The 19311-nt window shown below is 45.4% G+C and overlaps 1 protein-coding gene across 4 annotated transcripts in view; it reads left to right on the top strand.

Moving 5' to 3' along the window:
- Positions 1–19311, top strand: part of TBC1D1 (TBC1 domain family member 1) — a 238601-nt gene that overhangs the window by 204476 nt on the left and 14814 nt on the right. For all 4 annotated transcript variants that reach the window (XM_008017655.3, XM_008017657.3, XM_038008635.2 and 1 more), the window contains 2 exons: positions 10834–11078; positions 13174–13333. In XM_008017655.3, the coding sequence (XP_008015846.3) occupies positions 10834–11078; positions 13174–13333 (405 nt within the window). The remainder of the gene's footprint in view (positions 1–10833; positions 11079–13173; positions 13334–19311) is intronic.

The raw sequence follows: 19311 nt of genomic DNA, 5'->3' as shown, positions 1-19311 counted from the left end.
TCACCCAGGCTGCTGTTTCTACTGCTGGTGAGCTGGCTCGATGTGGCGGGAGTTTGGCCTTGCTGCTTTTAGAGCATGTGGCCCTGCTTCCAGAATACCTGTTCTGGTTGCAGCTGCTGCTGCTGAAGGCTCCACAGAGCACTCAGTGCTTTGGGGCCCTGCAGTGGCTGCATCAGGCAGTATGAAGTCCTTTCCTCTCAAGCCACATAGCTAGCCTTAAATGTTAATTTCATAACCCTTAAGGTTATTCTTTAGCTTAAATGTCATCTCTGAGAAACTGTCCCTGACTGTGGTCTCCTCTCCCACCTCAAGACTGGATGAGGTGTCCTGCTAAGCCCCCTGTAGCACCCCACACTCTCCCCATGGTGCGTATCACATTTCTCATCATCACCGTTATCTGCTTATTATCATCACTGCTGGTGCCTAACTTCACCTTGGGCCAAATGTTGTGCAAAGGGACTTAAACTCCTTTCTTTAATCCTTACAACATGATCAGGTATATGTTGTTCTGTTTCTCTTTAGAGTTGAGAAAATAAAAACAGAGAGGTTATGTAACTTGCTGAAAGTGACACAGCCAATTTGCCGCTAATCAGTATGACTTTGGAAACTGCACTTTTTTTCAACTTTTATTTTAGATTCCAGGAGTGTGTGTGCAGGTTTCTTACAAAGGCTTAGGATTGGAGTATGATTGAACTTGTCACCCAGGAACCAAGCGTAGTACCCAACAGGTAGTTTTTCAACCCTTGCCCCCCTCCCTCCCTCCCTTCCTCCCTGTCTAGGAGTCCCCGGTGTCTGTTCTCATCTTTATGTCCGTGTGTACCCAGTGTTCAGCTCTCACTTCTAAGTGAGAACATGTGATGCTTGCTTTCTGTTTCTGCATTAGTTTGCTTAGGATAATGGCCTCCAGCTGCATCCACGTTCCTTGCTGCAAAGGACGTGGTTTTGTCCCTTTTTATGGCTGCAGAGTACTCCATGGTGTCTATCACATTTTCTTTGTCCAGTTCACTGTTGATGGGCACCTGGGTTGATTCCATGTCTTTGCAATTGTGAATAGTGCTGTCATGAACGCGTGAGTACATGTATCTTTTTGGTAGGATGATTTATTTTGCTTTGAGTATATACTCAGTAATGGTATTGAAGGGTCAAATGGTAATTCAACTCTTAGCGGAACCTTTTCTTCTTACTCCACCTCCCCAACCTGTCCTTAGTATACAGCAGTGACTTTTTACTGCCTTTCTCTCTTGTAGGATGCAGCCCTCTGCGTACTGGGCTGGGGCTGTTTGGCCATTATACTCTCGGCTCCTAGAACAGTGGCTGTCACACAGCAGATGTTCAAAGAATCTCTTTGAGATTCAGAGTATGAGACATTGCACTAGCCCTGCCATCTCATGGGCCCTCACAACAGCCCTGGGAAGGTGGCCTGCACCCTCTCTAAGAAATGAAGAAACTGAGGTCACATGTTGACCATGGTCACAAAGTCAACTGAGGGGAGGTGGCAGGAACTGAACCCACTGTCACTGTGTTTCCCTGGGACCCTCTGAGCCCAGGAGCCCCGTGTTGCTGCGCAATGGCTGGCCAAGGCAATGGCTTGGTGGAGCTGGGGCCCATTTGGCCCACTGACCCTGATGAAAGCAGTTTTGTGAATTAGCAGTAGCTGCGTTTGCTGACATGGTGAGTAACAGGAAATGCCATCATGTTCCTATCATGTGAAACAAAGTGAGAAATAGGCTCAGGGTAGGAGGCTGAAAGGGAGGGAGTGCAGACAGCCCTGCTCCCCACACTTGCTCACAGGCTGGGAGGAGGAACGGGAAGGTGTTTCTCCTCCTGGATTCAGTCGCCTTCTTCTCTTCATTCCCCTGCAGTATCCCCTCATTCTTCCACGCGCACAATCAGCCCCTGCTTTTTGTTGCTCAGATGTCGTCACTTTTCTGCAGAAGGAAAAGAAGAGTCCAGATCAGCACAAGGGCCTCGGCGTGACTGTGCGCTCCCAGGGCACTGTGTGTGCCTGAGCACCACCACGGTCTCCCCTGCAGGGCTCAGGCAGCCTTCCCTGAGCTGGCGTGAGGTCTGTGGGAGCCCAGGATTTGGCCTTTCCTGTCCACTGGCAGGGCTGGCTGCATTCAAGTCCTCTCCATCCCTGCCTCTCCCCCACCCTCTCCCCTCTCCCTCTGCTGCCCCTGTCCCTGACAGTGCTGACTGCCTGTCTCTTCCCCACTCTTTCCCATCCTCGCCTGGCCTCCAGTTTGGATGCCATCCACATACTTCCCGAGGGCCTGAGAGGAACTCCGTGTGCGGCAATACATTTCCCAGGTCACCTCTGTGTGTCTCTGCAGGCTGTTTCCAGGGACCCCCCGGGTTCAGTCTCCTCTCCCCACTGGAACGGAGAAACTGGGGTTGGCCCAGACCCGGCAGTGGAGTCCCAGGTGCCCTCCCTGCCCAGCTGACTCCACCCGAGGCCTGCCTCAGAAGCTTCTCCAGACTCTACCCGTTACCTCCCCTTCTCCTCTCACCCAAAGTTGCGCTGTGGCCAAGTCAGTTGTTTAGTCTACACTTTCTGTTTAGTCTACACCATGGCTACCGCAAGGCCCAGTGAAGGTGTGTAGTATAGAGCAAAATCAAATCTGTATTTCAGTTTTCCTTAAAAAGTGACTTTCGCATTCTGGCCAGAAGAACAGAATGGTTGGTTAGATATATTTTGAATTTTCGTGGGTTTTTGTTTTCCTGCCTCTTGCTATACTTTCTGAAATTGGCTTTTAGTCTAAACAGGTTTTTTGTTTTGGTTTGGTTTGGTTTGGTTTTTTTGACAATGTGTTTTCCTCCAAAGAGTAAGAATAATAGGCCTCATGGCTGGGTAGCGTTGCATAGTGTGTGAAATATTTTCTCAACCTTTGTCAGATCTCATTTTTACACACCCTGTGTGAAATTGGGCACGTGCCGTTATTTCCAGCTTAGAGGGGATGAATGAGCCCTCGAGAGCTTGAGTTTTCTGTCCACGAGTTACTTCGTGACTGAGCCCTAGAGAGCTTGAGTTCTCTGCCCACACTGCGAGTGACTCAGTGCCAGAAAGAGTTCTGGAACCCAGGTCTCCTCAGTCTCCATACCACGTCCCTTCTAGGGCACCGTGCTGCTTCTGTGTTTCTTGGCTCTGCCCACTCCATCCCAACACAACTCTCCCCACCCCTGCTTTGGTGGAATCCTGTTCCTTTGGGGTAGATCACACCAGCCAGAGGCAGCTGCTCTCAGCTTAGCAGATGATACTCATCACATTATTCTTGAAGCCTTGGGTCAAGCGCCTGCCCCACCCATCTGCATCCATTTGTTCAGCCCTTAGACAATTGCCACTTTTTTCTTCTCTAATTCTCTGACTCCCTATCCTGGGTAGACAACACAGACTGCCCAGCATCCTACCTTCCGTCTGGGACTCTAGCATCCCAGCCTAGAACACTTTCCAGCCATCAGCTGCATTCCCCAGTGAGGCGTGCAGCCTCTCCCATGATGGGAGGGCTTCAGCCGAAAGAACACTAACAGGCCCAGAAACCCAGGAGCTCCATTAGATCAGAAAGCGGAAGCAAGAATGCACCTAATCTCCCCCACATCTATGGCTGTAGTTTTATTAATCTGCATATTATGGGTCAGTAAGGGGGTGGCACAGTTTATAATCCCTGCAGGACTCTGATGATCTTTCGGTGACCAGAAGTGCCATTTTTTGGTGGGCTTCTAGAGATCCTCCATCAGGGAGACCAGACATGTTTGGCATGCCTGTGCTGCCGTGAGAGGCTAAGCGTGTGACCAGACCACACGTGTGGGTCACAGGTCCAGCAGCAGAGCTGTCATGTTGATTGTTTGCTTCGACTAAGTGTATAAAGCCTGCCTGGTGTCCAGAAGAAAATAAACTATAATCCAATTTTTTAGAATCCATAAAAGATGAGAAGTAGGAGAACGTTTAGAATCCACAAAAGATGAGAAGTAGGAGAACAGTTGGATTTTTTAGAATCCATAAAAGATGAGAAATAGGAGAACCTCCAAAAGGGAGGAATCAGTTGAGAGTATTGAAGATGACCACGTGCAAACGGGCAGAGGGAGTGCGTCCCCTTTTCCTCTCCCAGGCGGTGGGCTGCCTCACTCGGCCTGGACACACAGAGCAGCATCGTGCACTTTGAGGGGCAGATGGAGCTGCTCATTACTAGCAGGGGTGCTGGCGGGGACCACTGCGTTCTCTTCCATCTTTAAGTTGAAGTCCTGTGTGAGAAACGAAAAACCTTCATGGCAAAAGACAGCAAGGGACCTAGAATGCAACATTCAGCAGTCTTGTTATGTCACGCACCTGTCTGTCCAGTTGGGGACATTGCTCTATGAAGATCATTGAAGATCATTGAACAGTCACAGTTCAGGAGCCCAGTGAATTCTTGCGCCACCAGTCACACACATTATTCCGAAGAGTGAGCCATTGTCTCTGATCTTATCAGGAACACATCGTGGGATCATATTTATTTGGTCATTCTAAATATACACTTTAAGTCCAAAGTGAGATAACGAAATGTGGGTGATAAAAGGAAAGAATAAAGTGAGGTATGATTTCCTTTCACAGAGGTCTGGAATCTTCCTGCCTCCTTCAGGTCAGTGGGTGGTGCTGGCAAATGTTTAATAAGCAGCTCCTCTCACCCCTCAGAGGAAGCCGTTGGTATTCAGTGTTTGCAGATTTCCATTGTGCAACGACTCCCCCCATCCCCCATTTTCAGCTACCAACTCGATGTCACTGGTCATGGAGTTGGGCTCACAGAGCCGGTGGGAGCTCATTCAAGTGCTTCCCCAAAACAATCTGCTCCTAGAAGAACTCTCCTTTAATCTCCTAACTCTGCCATTCAGGGTGATCCCCTGCACTCTGGGAAGCACACATTCTAGTGGGAAGACTGACACTGGGCACCTGATAACCACATGACTTAAAAATCTGAGGATTGCAAAGGGTGTTTGTTATCTTCAGTGTCTCATTTCAAATTCTGCTCAGAGCTAAATGCAACAATGTGAGATGATGTTAGTATCCTGGGTCTTCATCCGGGAAGGAATCTTAGAGATCATTAGGTTGTAGGGTTTCTCTTCTGCAGAGGAGTTAGAGGGTCAGTGTCAGATTGCTGGTTTGCCAGTACCACTCCCTGGAGAAAAGAGCAAAAGAAAGAAACTTGCTAGTCAACTGTACAGAGCCATCATGAGACTGACTAGCTTGGTGGGTGGCCCCGTGTTTGCTGCAAGAGACCTCTGGCCTTTTGTAGCAGCTGCCGCATGGTAAACAGAGCTGAGATATCAGGGGTCTCGCTGAAAATGCAGTCAGATGGGCTCTGAATAGAGTAAGGCAGGACACTCTGAGCTGGGGTGGGGTTTCTCACAGCACCGTACAGGGACCACCTGCAAGATCTCTTGAGGGGTTTGTGAAAAACACATTCTTGAGGTCACCATCCTTGACCTGTTGCTTATTGAGAATTTCTGATGTCTGGGATGTGCAGGTTTAAGAAGCCCCCAGATGATCCTGATAGGATTGCTGCCTGAAAATTGCTGGGTGAAGGCTCTTCCCCCTCCAAGTGATAAAGAAGGAAAAGATTCATCCTGGAAGAACATCCCTTAGATGAACAGAATTCCACAGGAACACTTAGTTTGTGGAGCACTTCATGAAAAGGAAGTGTTAGGTTATTTAGAAATACGTTTGAATTGTGGATCATCTTATAGGCCTTTCTGGCATATTTCTCCACTTAGATTCACAAGACACATTGAATGTCTTTCTAATATTAATAAAGAGGTTTTTTTAACGCTCATGTTTGACCCTCTCCACTTAACTATCCCCTTCTCATTTTGTATATGAAGGTAGTCTGCTTTACAGAAAAATGTAAAGGACCTGCACTTCTCTGCTTTGTGGTAAGTTGTAAAATGCAGTTTAAAGAGGCAGGCCTCGTATCCTGAAGCATTTATAGGAAAGATTGCATAATTTTACCTGGCTTCCCTCGAGGTTGGCAGAAATTAGCTTTCCCTGAGCTGGCATCTTCCCGAGCTAGCGTGCTTCTCCTATGGGGTGTGCGGCCTTCTGTCCTGTCTTCTTGAGGCAGAGCTTCAGTCTAGAATCTGTTCACAAACTGTGAACAAATGCAACAAACAGTAAACAGTCTTTTGCTCATAGTTAAGGTGCCTTGAATTAGGTGCGAGGGGCTGTTCTCAGGGGTGCTCTGCCCACGGCTCTGGCCCACTGCTGCAGGTGAACATCATATGGGTGATCTTTATGGAATGCCATCAGTGCTAGCTTAGTAATTCCTAAATGGGAGCTGGAGGGCTGCAGTGCTCAACACTGGATTATACGAATGTGGATTGTCCAGGAAATGCTTTTGATCCCACTCATCCACTCTCTACTCACGTGACCCACCTCTCCCTCTTTACTTGGTGTTTACATATGAATGTGGGTGAGTTGTCGTGTTAGCCTAGAATAGCTGTTCCCAAACTTTGATCTAAGGATGCCATTCACTTTGAAAATTATTGAGTAGCCCAGAGAGCTTTTGTTTCCATGGATAATTCCTATCAATATTTACCAAATTCGCAATTAAAACTGAGATTAGTATTTATTTGATTCTTATTTTTACATAGCAATAATAAACTTGTACATATAAAAAATTGTAAAAAATGACTGTTTTCAAAAATAAAATTAGAAGTGTGACATTGTTTTTACATTAAAAAAATCTCTTTAATGTCTGATTTAATAGAATCTGCTGAATTTTATTTGCTTCATTCATTCTGTTGTGCTTGTTATTTGAAGCATATAAACAAAAAGCTGACCTTGCACAGATTTATAGTTGGAAAAGTGGGGGGAGGACCTCATGGACCCCTAAAAGCATCTCAGAGACCTCCAGCGGTCCTCAGACTGACCAAATGTTTAGAACTATTGACCTGGAAGAATATAAAACAGGAAAACAATGTCTACCCCAATAGAATTTGGTGTAAAACATGGACTGTGTTACAAAGTCAGATGGGTGCAGTTGTCCTGCTTAACCGCTAGTCAGGAGCTGAAGGCCGGAGACTCACGGCTGTTCCCCAGCCTGGTAGTGAACTCAGAGGCCTGTCTTGCTGTATGGTGGGACAGGAAATTGCATTTGGGAGTCTCGTAGAACACACTGGAAGATGTGTTTTAGCTTGGCCAGGCTCGTGCAGGACAGGTTTTCTGCATGAAGAAAATCAATGACAGTTTCTGAAACTGCGCCCTGGAAGCCTTGACCAGTTTGGGTAATAACAAGAGATTTGAAAGTGTGGGGTGTACAGGTGTTTTGCTGAATCTAGGTGGTAGTGGTGATTATTATTATTTGGAATTCAGCTTTCAGTTCTACCTGTCTGTGGGTTCTAAATTTTGTGAAAATTAGTTGCTTAGACAAAACTTTACTTTGCCTCTGGAAGGCTGTCAGAAAGCGAGATTTCCAGCTTATGTGCAATGTTATAGTTTAGTAACAGCTCTGCAAAGTTGTTCCTTTACCTTAAATGTAACTTATTTTGCATTTGTGCTACAGAACTGTCACAGGTGTGCCCTTTTGTCCTCTTGTTTGGAAACTGGGTTTTTATAATGTGTGTGGTGTATCTGAAGATTATTGCCCATTATTGAGCACCATTCATAGCAACCATTTGCCTTAGGCATTGTACATGTACTCTCCACTCTGCAAACTATGTGTTCTGCCCCTTTTTAAAAAGAGGAAGCTAAGGTTCAGAGAAGCTAGGTAGTCCATGCTGAGCTTCATGTGCCAGAGGCCATTTTGTACTTACTTCAAATGCCATTGAAATAAATGCACATCAGAGAGTTGTTCTTAGCATAAGGGGTACTACTACATGTAACTTTTTACTAGCGAAATGGATGATGTGCAAGAGCTGTGGTTGATGAGAAAGGCGTCCAAACCCTGGCACCAGGGACTCTGGAGCAGAACTTGAGGCCAGTGCCTGTCAGGCCTGGGTCCCCACACTCCGTCTGTGTGACCTGACTATGGGTGGCCTGGCTCTGCCATTAGATTGCCACGGTGCCCTCCTCTGGTTGAACCTCTCTTGAGAAGTGCTTGTTGGAGGCCTGAGTGCAGAGCCTGTGAGAAGCCCTGTGTGGTTCCTGTTGCCTGTCAGCTTGCTGGTAAAGGTCATAGGTTTGGCAGAATTTGGCCCGAGATTTGCTTTCTCATAACGTACCACTCGGTAGCAAGGTTGGGAGGAAGGTGGCTATAGCTATTTCTGGAAGCTGCTTAGGGAGCTGCCTCCCCCTAAATTGGTACATAATTTCATCTGCAAGATGAAAATGCAGAACCCCTTCTTGAAAGATTATTAGGAATTTCAAGACAGAGACAACAGAGCATGAAGCCTTGTGCGAGGTCCTTCTAAGCACAGAGCCAGTGTGACTGCACAGAACACACCCCCATGAAGCCAGCTGTGCCCCCACCATCTGACCACTCTTAAGTGGTCAGTTAGCATAGGTCATTCCCCAGCCTGCTAGGCCCACGCCCTTAGGGATGTTGTGAGGCTTAAATAAGAAATAGCCACTCTACAAGCAGGGTCAATTAGTGTGGGCTCTGGTTTCTGTGTGAGGTAGTTTGCTAACATGAGAGGGTATCTGATTAGCTAAAATGATAACACTGACAGATCAAATTCAAAATAGCTAAATCTTCCCTGTGTTCCTTTATGCCACATGACTCCTGCATCTTCTGCTACCAGCACCTATTTGATACCAGAGGGGAGGGGGTCCATTCAGGATGGGACAGGAGCATCAGCAAAATTGCAGAGGTGGGGAAGTGCTCCATCTTCTTGGAAACCGAGCTGGCAAGGGTAATGGAATGAAAGAGATCATGGATATTTTTGAGACTATGAGGAAATCAATACACTGATGTTGCCCAGTGCAGAAGCCATATGTGGCTATTAAGCACTTGAGATGTGGCTGCTCCAAATCGAGATGTGCTGTCTGTGTAAAGAACACACTGGATTTCAAAGACTTGCCATGAAAAAAGAATGTATAATGTCTCGGTACTTTTATATTGATTTTGTTGACGTGATAATATTTCGTATATGTTGGGTTTAACAAAATGTCTAATTAAAATTAACTTCACCTGTTACTTTCTAATGTGGCTGCTAGAAGCTGTTACATCCTGCATGGAGTTCACATTCCAGTTCAGTTGCATGTGCTGCTACTGATTGTTCTACTAACACACACATACACACACACACTTCTGCACACAACCCAGAGGGGTCAGAGACCCCAGAAGCCCCCGCTTCTAGTGCCTAGGCTAAGCCTTGGAGTAGAAGATAAAGCTGGGAGGGTGGGTGAGGAGGTGAGTGCACGGAGCTCCAGCTAACAGAGTGGAGCGTTTGTTCTTTGAGCACTGGGGAGCTATGGATTGCTTACTAGCAGCAAGGTGACTTGTGCAGGGTATATCAGGGCGATTTGTTGGGGGAAGAGGTAGAGGAGGTAGGAAGTGAATACAGAAGGAGAAATCAGGACAGTGGTTAGGGGACTGTTGCCTTCCTCTTGAATCAAGTTCAGATAACACATCTGGACTGATGAAACTCTTTCTCAGGAAGCTGAGGAAGAGCCCATGAAAGTATGTTCCTCCCTGTGCTGAGACCAAGTAGTTGCAATGAACAATTAACATGTGACGCAGATGCACCTTTTGCCTTGGCTGATCCAAGCAGGTTCATAATTCTCGCCTGGGCCCATGCTTGGCCCTGGCTGCCAGCTGCCTGGCTCCAGACCTTTCTTCTCTTAATCGTTTCAAGTACTTCTCTGCTCCCTGGAAACAGGCACTCCCATCAGTCACGTTCCAGAGGAGGGGAAGAGGAACTTGACAAGTATCAGCTACAAAAGCCTCCTGGACAAAAGAAGTCCTTTAAGACCTATTTGAATACCAGTTTTCTGTGAAAATAATCAGGATGTTGAGAGCTTTTTTTTTTTGGAAGGTAACTTTTGTGAAAAGAAAACACCTGCTGCTCCTCAGGCTGTTTCAAAACACTGCCTATGGTTTGAAAGTTCAGAGATATGCATGTGGTGTGAAGCATTTGCAGGCATAATATGTGTAGTCTGGGAAAAGCAGACCCAGAGAGTGTTTGTAGCAAGGCGAGGCCTTTTAGCTGCATTTAGATGATGCTGGGATTGGGGTGGGCACAGGGTGCAGCGGTGGGGAGGAAGAACTGTGTGTGTTCCTCTTGAGAATAGAGGTTATGTCGAGAGGATTAACATTTTTTTTTTTTTTTGAGATCGAGTTTCGCTCTTGTCGCCCAGGCTGTAGTGCAATGGCGTGATCTCAGCTCACTGCCATCTCTGCCTCCCAGGTTCAAGCAATTCTCCTGCCTCAGCCTCCTGAGTAGCTGGGATTACAGGTACCTGCCACCATGCCTGGCTAATTGTTTGTATTTTTAGTAGAGACAGGGTTTCACCATGTTGGGCAGGCTGGTCTCGAACTCCTGACCTCAGGTGATCCTCCCGCCTCGGCCTCCCAAAGTGCTGGGATTACAGGCGTGAGCCACCATGCCTGGCCAACAGTTTTCTTTTTTCGATTGAAGTTCAGCTATTTGCAGGACTGAAGGTAGTTCTAATTACTTTCACCTGTACCTCCACCAAAAAAAGAAATAAACCAACCATGAATAATTGCTGATTTTTAATTGAAAGCATTATTCCAGGAACAACTGGTCGACCTTGTTTGCAGAGGAAGTGGCAAAGACTGATTGATCTTATGATCCAGCTTCTAAAGATTTTGCTGCTTAATCTGAAGCACGTTGGATTTCTGTTTCGATAGGCTTTCTTTTTTTTGTTTTTATTATTACAACTAATATGTATTCTTTTCACAGGGCGAACCTTTCCTACACACCCATACTTCTCTGCCCAGCTTGGAGCAGGACAGCTGTCGCTTTACAACATTTTGAAGGCCTACTCACTTCTAGACCAGGAAGTAGGATATTGCCAAGGTCTCAGCTTTGTAGCAGGCATTTTGCTTCTTCATATGAGCGAGGAAGAGGCATTTAAAATGCTCAAGTTTCTGATGTTTGACATGGGGCTGCGGAAACAGTATCGGCCAGACATGATTATTTTACAGGTATAGAGCGTTCCTTATGTCTTTAATACAACCAAATGCTAAGAGTGTTTCTTATCCCTCTTCAGATATGCCTCAGGAACTTTTTCACCGTCAGGTAACATTGTAGTAGCTGTCACTGCTGATAAAGGACTCCGTGCTAGGCGTCATTCCAAGTGCTTCATCTGCACTTCCCTCTAATAACATAACAGGCAGACACTGTTCATTGTTTCAGTTTGTACATTGGAAAACGGAGGCTCCAAGAGATTATAAATTGGTCCCAGTCACACAGCTAGCAAGTGTCAGAGCTGGACTGGAAACCCAGGCCTCTCTGACTCTAGGGCCTTCCCTCTTACCCCCATTAGCCATGAGATGATTTCACTACCACCTCCCAGCCTCTGCATCTGCTCTTCCTCTGCCTCACCCCCACCCTTGTCATCTCAGGTTCAGCTCAAATATCGCATCCTGGGAGAAGCTCATTCTGACTACCCTGATGTTGTGTTCCCCACTTCCACCCTGGGCACACTACGTCACATTATCCTGGCTCATTTCTTTTGCACAACACAGCCACTGCCAGAAATGATCTTGTTTCCAGAATCATCTACCTGTCTATTTTCTGATTTTTCAAAGCATGTGAACTTTAGGAGAGGGAAGAGATCTTTTATGGGTCTTGGAGCCAAGTCCCTAGTTTCTGAAACAGTGCCTGGGTTGAAGTAGGCACCCCATAAGTATTTGTTGAATGAATAGTTCTGTCAGAGAAAACCAAACGTAGTAGCGTATTCCAAGTACCATGTGCTGCTCTTGCTGCCTGTCAGAGGGAAAACTCTGGATCCTGCTTCAGGAATATTCCTAAATGTTGCAGCACGTGTTGATATGTTCATTTACTACCAGTAAGATACTGTGCCTTCGGAGCTTTAGAAAGTATCCTGGGAGGGAATACGTTAGAGCCAAGGACTTACTTTGAGAGTACCAAATTATGTGATTCAAAATCTTTTCCCCTTGGTCTGTGAACATGGACCACGTGAATGCAAATACCATAGAAGGAAGTCAACTCATTCACTGAAAGATTCTGACCACATAACACTTTCCACCCGTACCGTGAGGTTCTTCCTACATTCCCTTTATTAACTTTAAAGACAGCGGTCACCAGGCAGTGGAATTTTCGAGTTTTCTATAATTTATGTAACACACAACTCTATTGGGGCTGGTGGCTTTGGTTGATTAGATTGTCTTCGATACGGGAGAGCCACAGCTGGTGCTTATGGGATTATATTATCTGAGCCTCTGAAAACGGTTTTGTTTTCTTTCTCTCAGTTTAGACAGGACATACCCAACTTGGTGGATCTTAGCAGGATTCTGACCCTCTGTAGGTTATTGTTTCTTTAGGCTTAGGCCATGGGACTGCTCAGATCTGGGCTGGCTCTTGGACCTCTGTGAGCCTGTAACTCTTGATGGCACTGCTAGGAACTGGCATGAGCTTTCTGCCAGAATCATGTCATTCTGTGAAGTTGGATCCACTTTAGTTGGAAAAAGTTTTTATTTAATCTTAAGATGCACACTTGTCTTCTTGTTTTAACTTGCCAGGGATCTGGATATTCCATATGTTATACACCAAAATAAATTATGGTTGTCCTGCCTATTGAGTAATTTCAGGGGTCCAGAGGGAGTTTGCTGAGTGAACATGTACAGTGGACTCCTACGGAATCATAAAATGCCCCTAATTCAGTCTTAGTGAAGAGACTGGCTTCTTATTTCTAATTCCTCCGGGCTTGAGTTTTGCAAAGAGTGTGTATTTGTAGGAGAATTTATGAAATGTTTGCACAAGACAGATGTTTAGATCTTCTTAGCCAAGGAATACAAGGGAACAATAAAAAGGAAGTGGCAGAAGAAGACCCAGTGTTAGCGTCCTGGGCCTACACCCAGCCAGTGCCTGGCATCAGCGGGCACTCGGGAAGCACTTGTTGGATGAATTAGTAGCTAAGCTCAGTGGATCACAAGCCAAATAGAATGTTGGAAGTTCTAGTAAGTCTTCTCTCACACCCACCCTGTGAGCAGTAGGCATAACTTTATCGCTATGGCAGATCCCTAATTCTCAGCCCCGTTGGCCGTCTTCCTGCAGATCCAGATGTACCAGCTCTCAAGGTTGCTTCATGATTACCACAGAGACCTCTACAATCACCTGGAGGAGCACGAGATCGGCCCCAGCCTCTACGCCGCCCCCTGGTTCCTCACCATGTTTGCCTCACAGTTCCCGCTGGGATTCGTAGCCAGAGTCTTTGGTGAGCATTAGTAAATCTGTTTGCCAGAACCAGCCTTCTCTTATTAGAGGGGAAACATTTCCTGTCTCTCTGTGGTGATTCTTATTTTTATACCTGTAGCTCTTACCAGAACAGGGTATTGTTTAATCTAAGATTAGTCAGGGTGGGTTTTGTGACTTTGGAGTCCTCCTTAACTTCTGATAATCATGAGGCTTCCCTAGATGCCTTCATCTTGTGGGATGTGGATCTGAGCCCCTCACCATGAGGCTCTCCCTAGAGCAGACATTTGGAGGACTTGGCTGAGGAGCCGCAGGTGTATGTTTCTCATGAATTGCCTTCCTCAGCTGCTCTGGGTTGCGAGTGTTGATTGATGCTGACCGTGGGCCTCTGGGCTCTTTCTAGATTCCCTTGGCATCGCCTCCTCCCCTTCCTCTTCTTGCCCTGTCCTTGGCTCTACATTTTCTCCCAAGTCACTCTCTTGGAGATCAGTGTCAGGACCTTGAGTAACACCTCCTTGTGGATGGCTCGCCCTCCTGCCTCAGCCTTGACACCTCAGGAAGGCCTCCTGCCCCCACGCCCACGTGTCATAGCCACTGCCACTCCCGTGCCCCGCTATTAACCTTAGGTGGTTCATGTGTAAAATCTGCCTTTGTATTCTTGATTTACCTTTTGAGAACATTGTCAAAGTGAGGTGGGTGTTCATACACAAAGCCTTCAGCCTGCCTTCATATGCAGGGATAGGGCTGGCCACGTGGACATCAGGAACCCAGTGGAATGTTGTGAGCACTGTCAGTTCGGGCACAGTTTGTTTTCCCTCCTTCAGAATAAAAGTGACATTTTTTGACAATTCAGATTTTTTTTTATTGTAAAGGAGGAGGTTACTAAAAAAAGATAGTTATTATATGTCAAGTGTTTTTAAGCATCACTTGACAGCTTAAAAACATGTGATCTTTAAAAAATTTGTTTTTAGGATTAGAGAGCATCTTAAGGGAAGTGTTCAAAGACATTGATACTACCTCAGGCATGCTTTGGGTAAATATCTTAAATATCCAAATTCTGGAAATCCTAAAATTTGTTTTTTAATATAAGTGGGCATTTACCCTTCTCTCTTTTCCTTTCCCCTAAAATACTAGATTTTTATTATTCACGTCTATCTATAAGAACCTTTAAAGAGTTTCCCATTTTGCTTTACTGTAAGAGTTCATGTTCCTTCTTTTTTGTCCCTGAAAAAATAAAATCACTAAATTAAAATAGATACAAAAAGCTATCTCCTGGTTAAGCATATCTTTAGTAAGATTTCATGAAGGTTTATACCATAGTTTAAAAAAAAAAAAAAGATAACTAAAAGCCTCAAAATTGTGTGCTTAGTACAGAAACTAAAATCTCAAGCTCTAGGCTTTAAGCTTTCTTGCCAATAACTTCTATGATAGTTTTTGACTTTTCTAACCCTGGAAATTAAAAGAAAATTATTAATCCACCTTCCTTACATTTTCTCCGCATTTTAGCTATGATTTTCATATGGAGTCATGAAGAGGAGTGAGAATGGAAATGGGGAGGAGGGAGCGCTGTTTGTTAATGGTTTGTAAACAGCTCAGGCATTAAATTACTTGGTTAGTGAAGAAAATTCTACCAAGGCAACCGGGCTGACCACAGACTAGAGGGGCTGAGGGGTCATCCCTGAGTCATCCCTGCCCTGGGGCCCCAGGCACTGGAGCTGCTGCTTGCAGAAAGTTCTGGGGCTCTGGAAGAGAAATTTTTCCTTCGGCTCATAAATGGGTAAAAAGACATTAACAAACAAGCAAACTCCACTTTGGAAATGATAGCCCTTCTGTTGCAGAGTAATTCGAAGCTCTCTGAAGCTCACTGTAATGATTTCATAAATCAAAGCTGCAGCCTGTAAAGGTAAGATATTTTTCTGTAGACTTAGTAGGCAGTGGTGAGACTCGGCGTTTCATAAACATTATACATAGAGATGCCAGTGTCTACATCATTCCCAGATCCCACAGACTCCTGCTGTGCTAAGTTGGTCGTTGTCCACCTGGCCAAGGGCTCCTGGGATTAGAGGCAGGAAGTGCGATCTCCAGGCTGCACTGGGTTATGATGTCACTTTGCAAGAACTGCTTTCCCCCCACCCCCAACAGTCCATCCCATCTTTCAGGACTTAAAAACAGAAAAGATAGGTTTTTACAAACCATTTCAATTTTTAGCACTGATGACTTAGAGAACCGTGATGGAGATAGCTTAGTTTTATATTTCAAAGCCTGCCATTCAGACACTATAGTCTTTTTTGGCCTAGGGCCCATTTCATTATAAGCCTTTAAGTCTGGATAAACTCTAAAAACACATAGACCTTTGTTGACTGTTCACTAATATATATATAAGTAAAATATTTCAGTTTGCACCAGCATAGCTTGTCTATTAGTTAATAGGTTATCTGGCATTCAGTATGTATCTGTTCCTCGGAGGGGCAGCTGCCAGTGGTGTGTGTGCCTTAACCTTCACACGGTACTCACACCTTGCTGAATGGCAGTTCTTCTGCCTGGTGTCACATAATGTCAATAGCCCCTTCCTGTCTTTTCCTAGTTTGAGTGCAGCAGGGCCCTGGGAGAGACGCTTGCTCTGTTCACTTTCTCATCACATCTACGTTTGGGGGAAAAAAGGAAATCTAAAAAGCAGGACCTGGCTTGCTCCTGAAGGAGCAGGAGGCTGCGGTGTTCAACCCCTGATTTTTTTTTTTTTTTTTTTTTGGGAGACGGAGTCTCACTGTGTTCCCCAGGCTGGAGTGCAGTGGCATGATCTCAGCTCACTTCAAGCTCCGCCTCCCGGGTTCAGGCCCTTCTCCTGCCTCAGCCTCCTGAGTAGCTGGGACTACAGGCGCCCGCCACCACGACCGGCTAATTTTCAGCCCCTGGTGTTTTTCTATAGGACATGCTGCCACATAGATGAGGGAGGAGGTGGAATATAAAAATTAAGGGTTTGGCAAAAAACACAGAAGCCACCTGCAATATAGTGAAGGCTCCAGAGAGGCTTTAGGATGAAAATAGACTGAAAACAAGATTGTTTCTGTGGCCGGGAAGATCTCCGGCTATGCAGGTAACATGATGCCGCGTGATGATGAGTGTGTGTCCAGTCTGTTTATGCTGTTGTTCTGCACAGCACTGTCATCTGCCTTCAGCGTCCCCTTTACCCATTCTCATAGAATGTACAGGAGCCACAGCTGGAGGGCTGCAGCCATCCAGGAGAAAGTTGAGAAGGCTCAGCCTTGACAAAGACAAAGGTGGCTGGAAAAGAGATGCAGTGTAAGCTCACATAGGAAGATTGCACTTTGAGATCATGAAGTTTAGTTTCAAATAGAGTTCCAATACACAGTAACGCATTAAGAGGGTTGCTGAAATGTCCTCAAAGAAAAGTAGTTCTTTTGTGTTGTTCTCAGCGAATACAGTGCAAAGTAGTAGAGTCAGCTGAATTTAAGATTCCTCTTTATTTCCTGCCTGATAAAACCTCTTGCCTGTTTCTAGGTGGCTTGAAAAAGAAGTGGAGAGAAGGAAGAGGCACAAGAAAAGTCCCACTGAAAGGTTGTGGGCCTCAGTGTTGTGAGCTAGGCTAGTGCCACACTGTGCGGGGGGGGCGGGGGCTCCAGCGGTTCACTTTCTCCTAGGGAGGTTTTCAGATGCAGGACATTCGCTCACTTTTCCAAGGAGAGTTATTGTTTCTTTTTGTTTCTTTGTTTTGTTTTTTAATTCTAGAATGTAAATGTATACTAGAAGACAGGCAAAATAAAAATAACTGGTTTGGGGCAGTGGGTTTATAGGTAACATTTTTCTTTACTATTATTTTAAAATTAGATGTAATTTTAAAAATTTCCAAAGCCAAAAAACAGCACAAATTCTTTAAAGGATGTAGATGTTGCCCCCAAGTGTCATCAGACAAATTTAGGAGGCCCTTCCTCCCAAGTAAAGCTTCCTGCGGTCCTTCCTTCAACTCTTCAAGCACATTCCTGCTTTGTGCACCCAAATGATCTCCTGATTTAAGACCTCCCCTGTCTCACAGAAGCTTCTGGGGCTGAGCTTTCTCAGGCCTTGGAGGGATGGACGCTTTGAATGGGAGGAGTAGTGGTGAGTGGAACATCTCTGGCAGCAGGCATTTGGGAGTCTCTGGAGTCTCTGGCAGGAATCAGTCAGCGTAGTCTCCAAAGGTGGCCTTTCTCTGACACTAACTAACCCTTGCAGGGATCCTACCCGTAACCTGCATCTCATTAACATCATCTCCTTACCAGTGCACTGATCTAGTGAGGAAAGGAACAAAAAGCATTCAGTGACTCCTGCAGTGCTCCGGGGGAGGTTAGAATTGCTTGCTTGGCTGGGGCAGAGGCCCCTGGTGATCTGGACCTGCCCGCCCCCATTTGCCCACCTGCCCTGCACAACCAGTGGCCCTGCCTTGCCAGCCAGACTGTTTTTTAGGCTCCTGCACACCTCCCTGTATTGACACCCTCTTTTCCTTTTATTCAGAGTATTAATCCCCGAGTTCTGAGCTAGGAAATTTTTTATTAGTTCTTCAAGCAGTCACCTTTCCGTGGGCCTTTTCTTTCCTCTTTGTTCTCGTAACACCCTGGGCATAACTCTACCGAACCAGAACTCCTTGGTGTCTCTGCAGCGTGTGCTTTGTCCTTTGCTCATGGCTTGATCCCCAGAGCCTAACACAGTGCCTGGCGTGTATTAGATGCTCAATGGATGCTCATCAAGTTAAAGTAGAAGGTACTCAGCAGAGTTCTCTTCAGATGTTGTGAATAGCATTAGGAAAGAACATTTATTTTTTAATTACATTAAATACAAACAGATTTAATAAAATAAATCATATGCCCAGGGCTGTCTTAATTTTTTTAACATATCAATAAAGAGACTTTAAAACACATACACCACCCCCTCACCTCCAAATTTCCTTTCCTTTCCTTTCCAGGAAAGTCTGCGTTTGGAATCATAGGCAGCACTTACTAAGTTGATTTATTGTGAAAAACCAAGATCCTAATAAATCTCAGAAGATCTGCTGTTAACCTAAAGAGACCACTGATTTGGATTGTGTATTTGGTTGTGCTTACAAAAGTTTCCCAGTAATTGTTCATTTTAATTGGTGTAGATGTGGTACTGTACCTAATTTAAGGCACTCGTCCCTCTGAGTAAAGAGATCAAGCTATAGAAAATCACTGGTGTGGTAGGGAAAGCCTTTCCCCAGGATCCCTGCAAAAAAGGTCTTGATTTTTGTTCTGAAAGATGCCCTCAATTTTTGTTCAGCTATAAATGTTCATATATTGAAAGGAGGTCTAGGAAGTCTTACTGTCTAAACCACTGAAACTTCAGATTTACTTTAGAGTTTTGTTTCTGGAAATGTCATTTCTGTTTAAAAATACATTTTTGTTATAGTATTTTAGATCTTTTTATTTTCTGTAGTGGGAGATTATATGGGTAGACTATATTTTATAAACCAGATGTTTCAGAGGAATAGTCTTCAATTGGCCTGCCTTGGTATATGTTACACTTACCCTGAAAAGCTCAGATTTCAAAGACACAGTTCTCTAGTATGTCTTCCCAGCCTCAACAACCAGACTGAAGAAGGAAGTGAAGGATTCATCTTTCCCACTTTCCTGTGGCCACCTTGAGCCATCAGTAGTTGTGATGTTTGTGGAAAGAGTGTGGGCCCTGAGCTGGGTGGGAGAAGCAGGCTGATCTCAGCGCTGGCATGGCTTAGGGCTGCACCCATCTCAGCTCACGTGGTTAATTAAGGGTTTTGTGATGGTCACAGAGGATCTTGGGGGCTATCCCAGCCAGCGGGCCTGTAGATCTGTCATCTCTCCCTGTGCTTTGTTCAGAAACTACAGGGATTCAGTTTCCCATTTGCACAGCAGCACCCAGTCTTTGCTTTTCTGTTTCTTCATGGCTTTTAAATGTTATCATATTAACCATCTTGAGAGGCATCCTGCAAGGTTCTTCCTCTCACCTGCTTTT

The sequence above is a fragment of the Chlorocebus sabaeus genome, chromosome 27 (assembly GCF_047675955.1).
Source record: "Chlorocebus sabaeus isolate Y175 chromosome 27, mChlSab1.0.hap1, whole genome shotgun sequence".
NCBI classification, from domain to species: domain Eukaryota; kingdom Metazoa; phylum Chordata; class Mammalia; order Primates; family Cercopithecidae; genus Chlorocebus; species Chlorocebus sabaeus.
The sequence above is the reverse complement of the archived record's forward strand: the minus strand, read 5'-3'. Positions and strand labels throughout refer to the sequence as shown.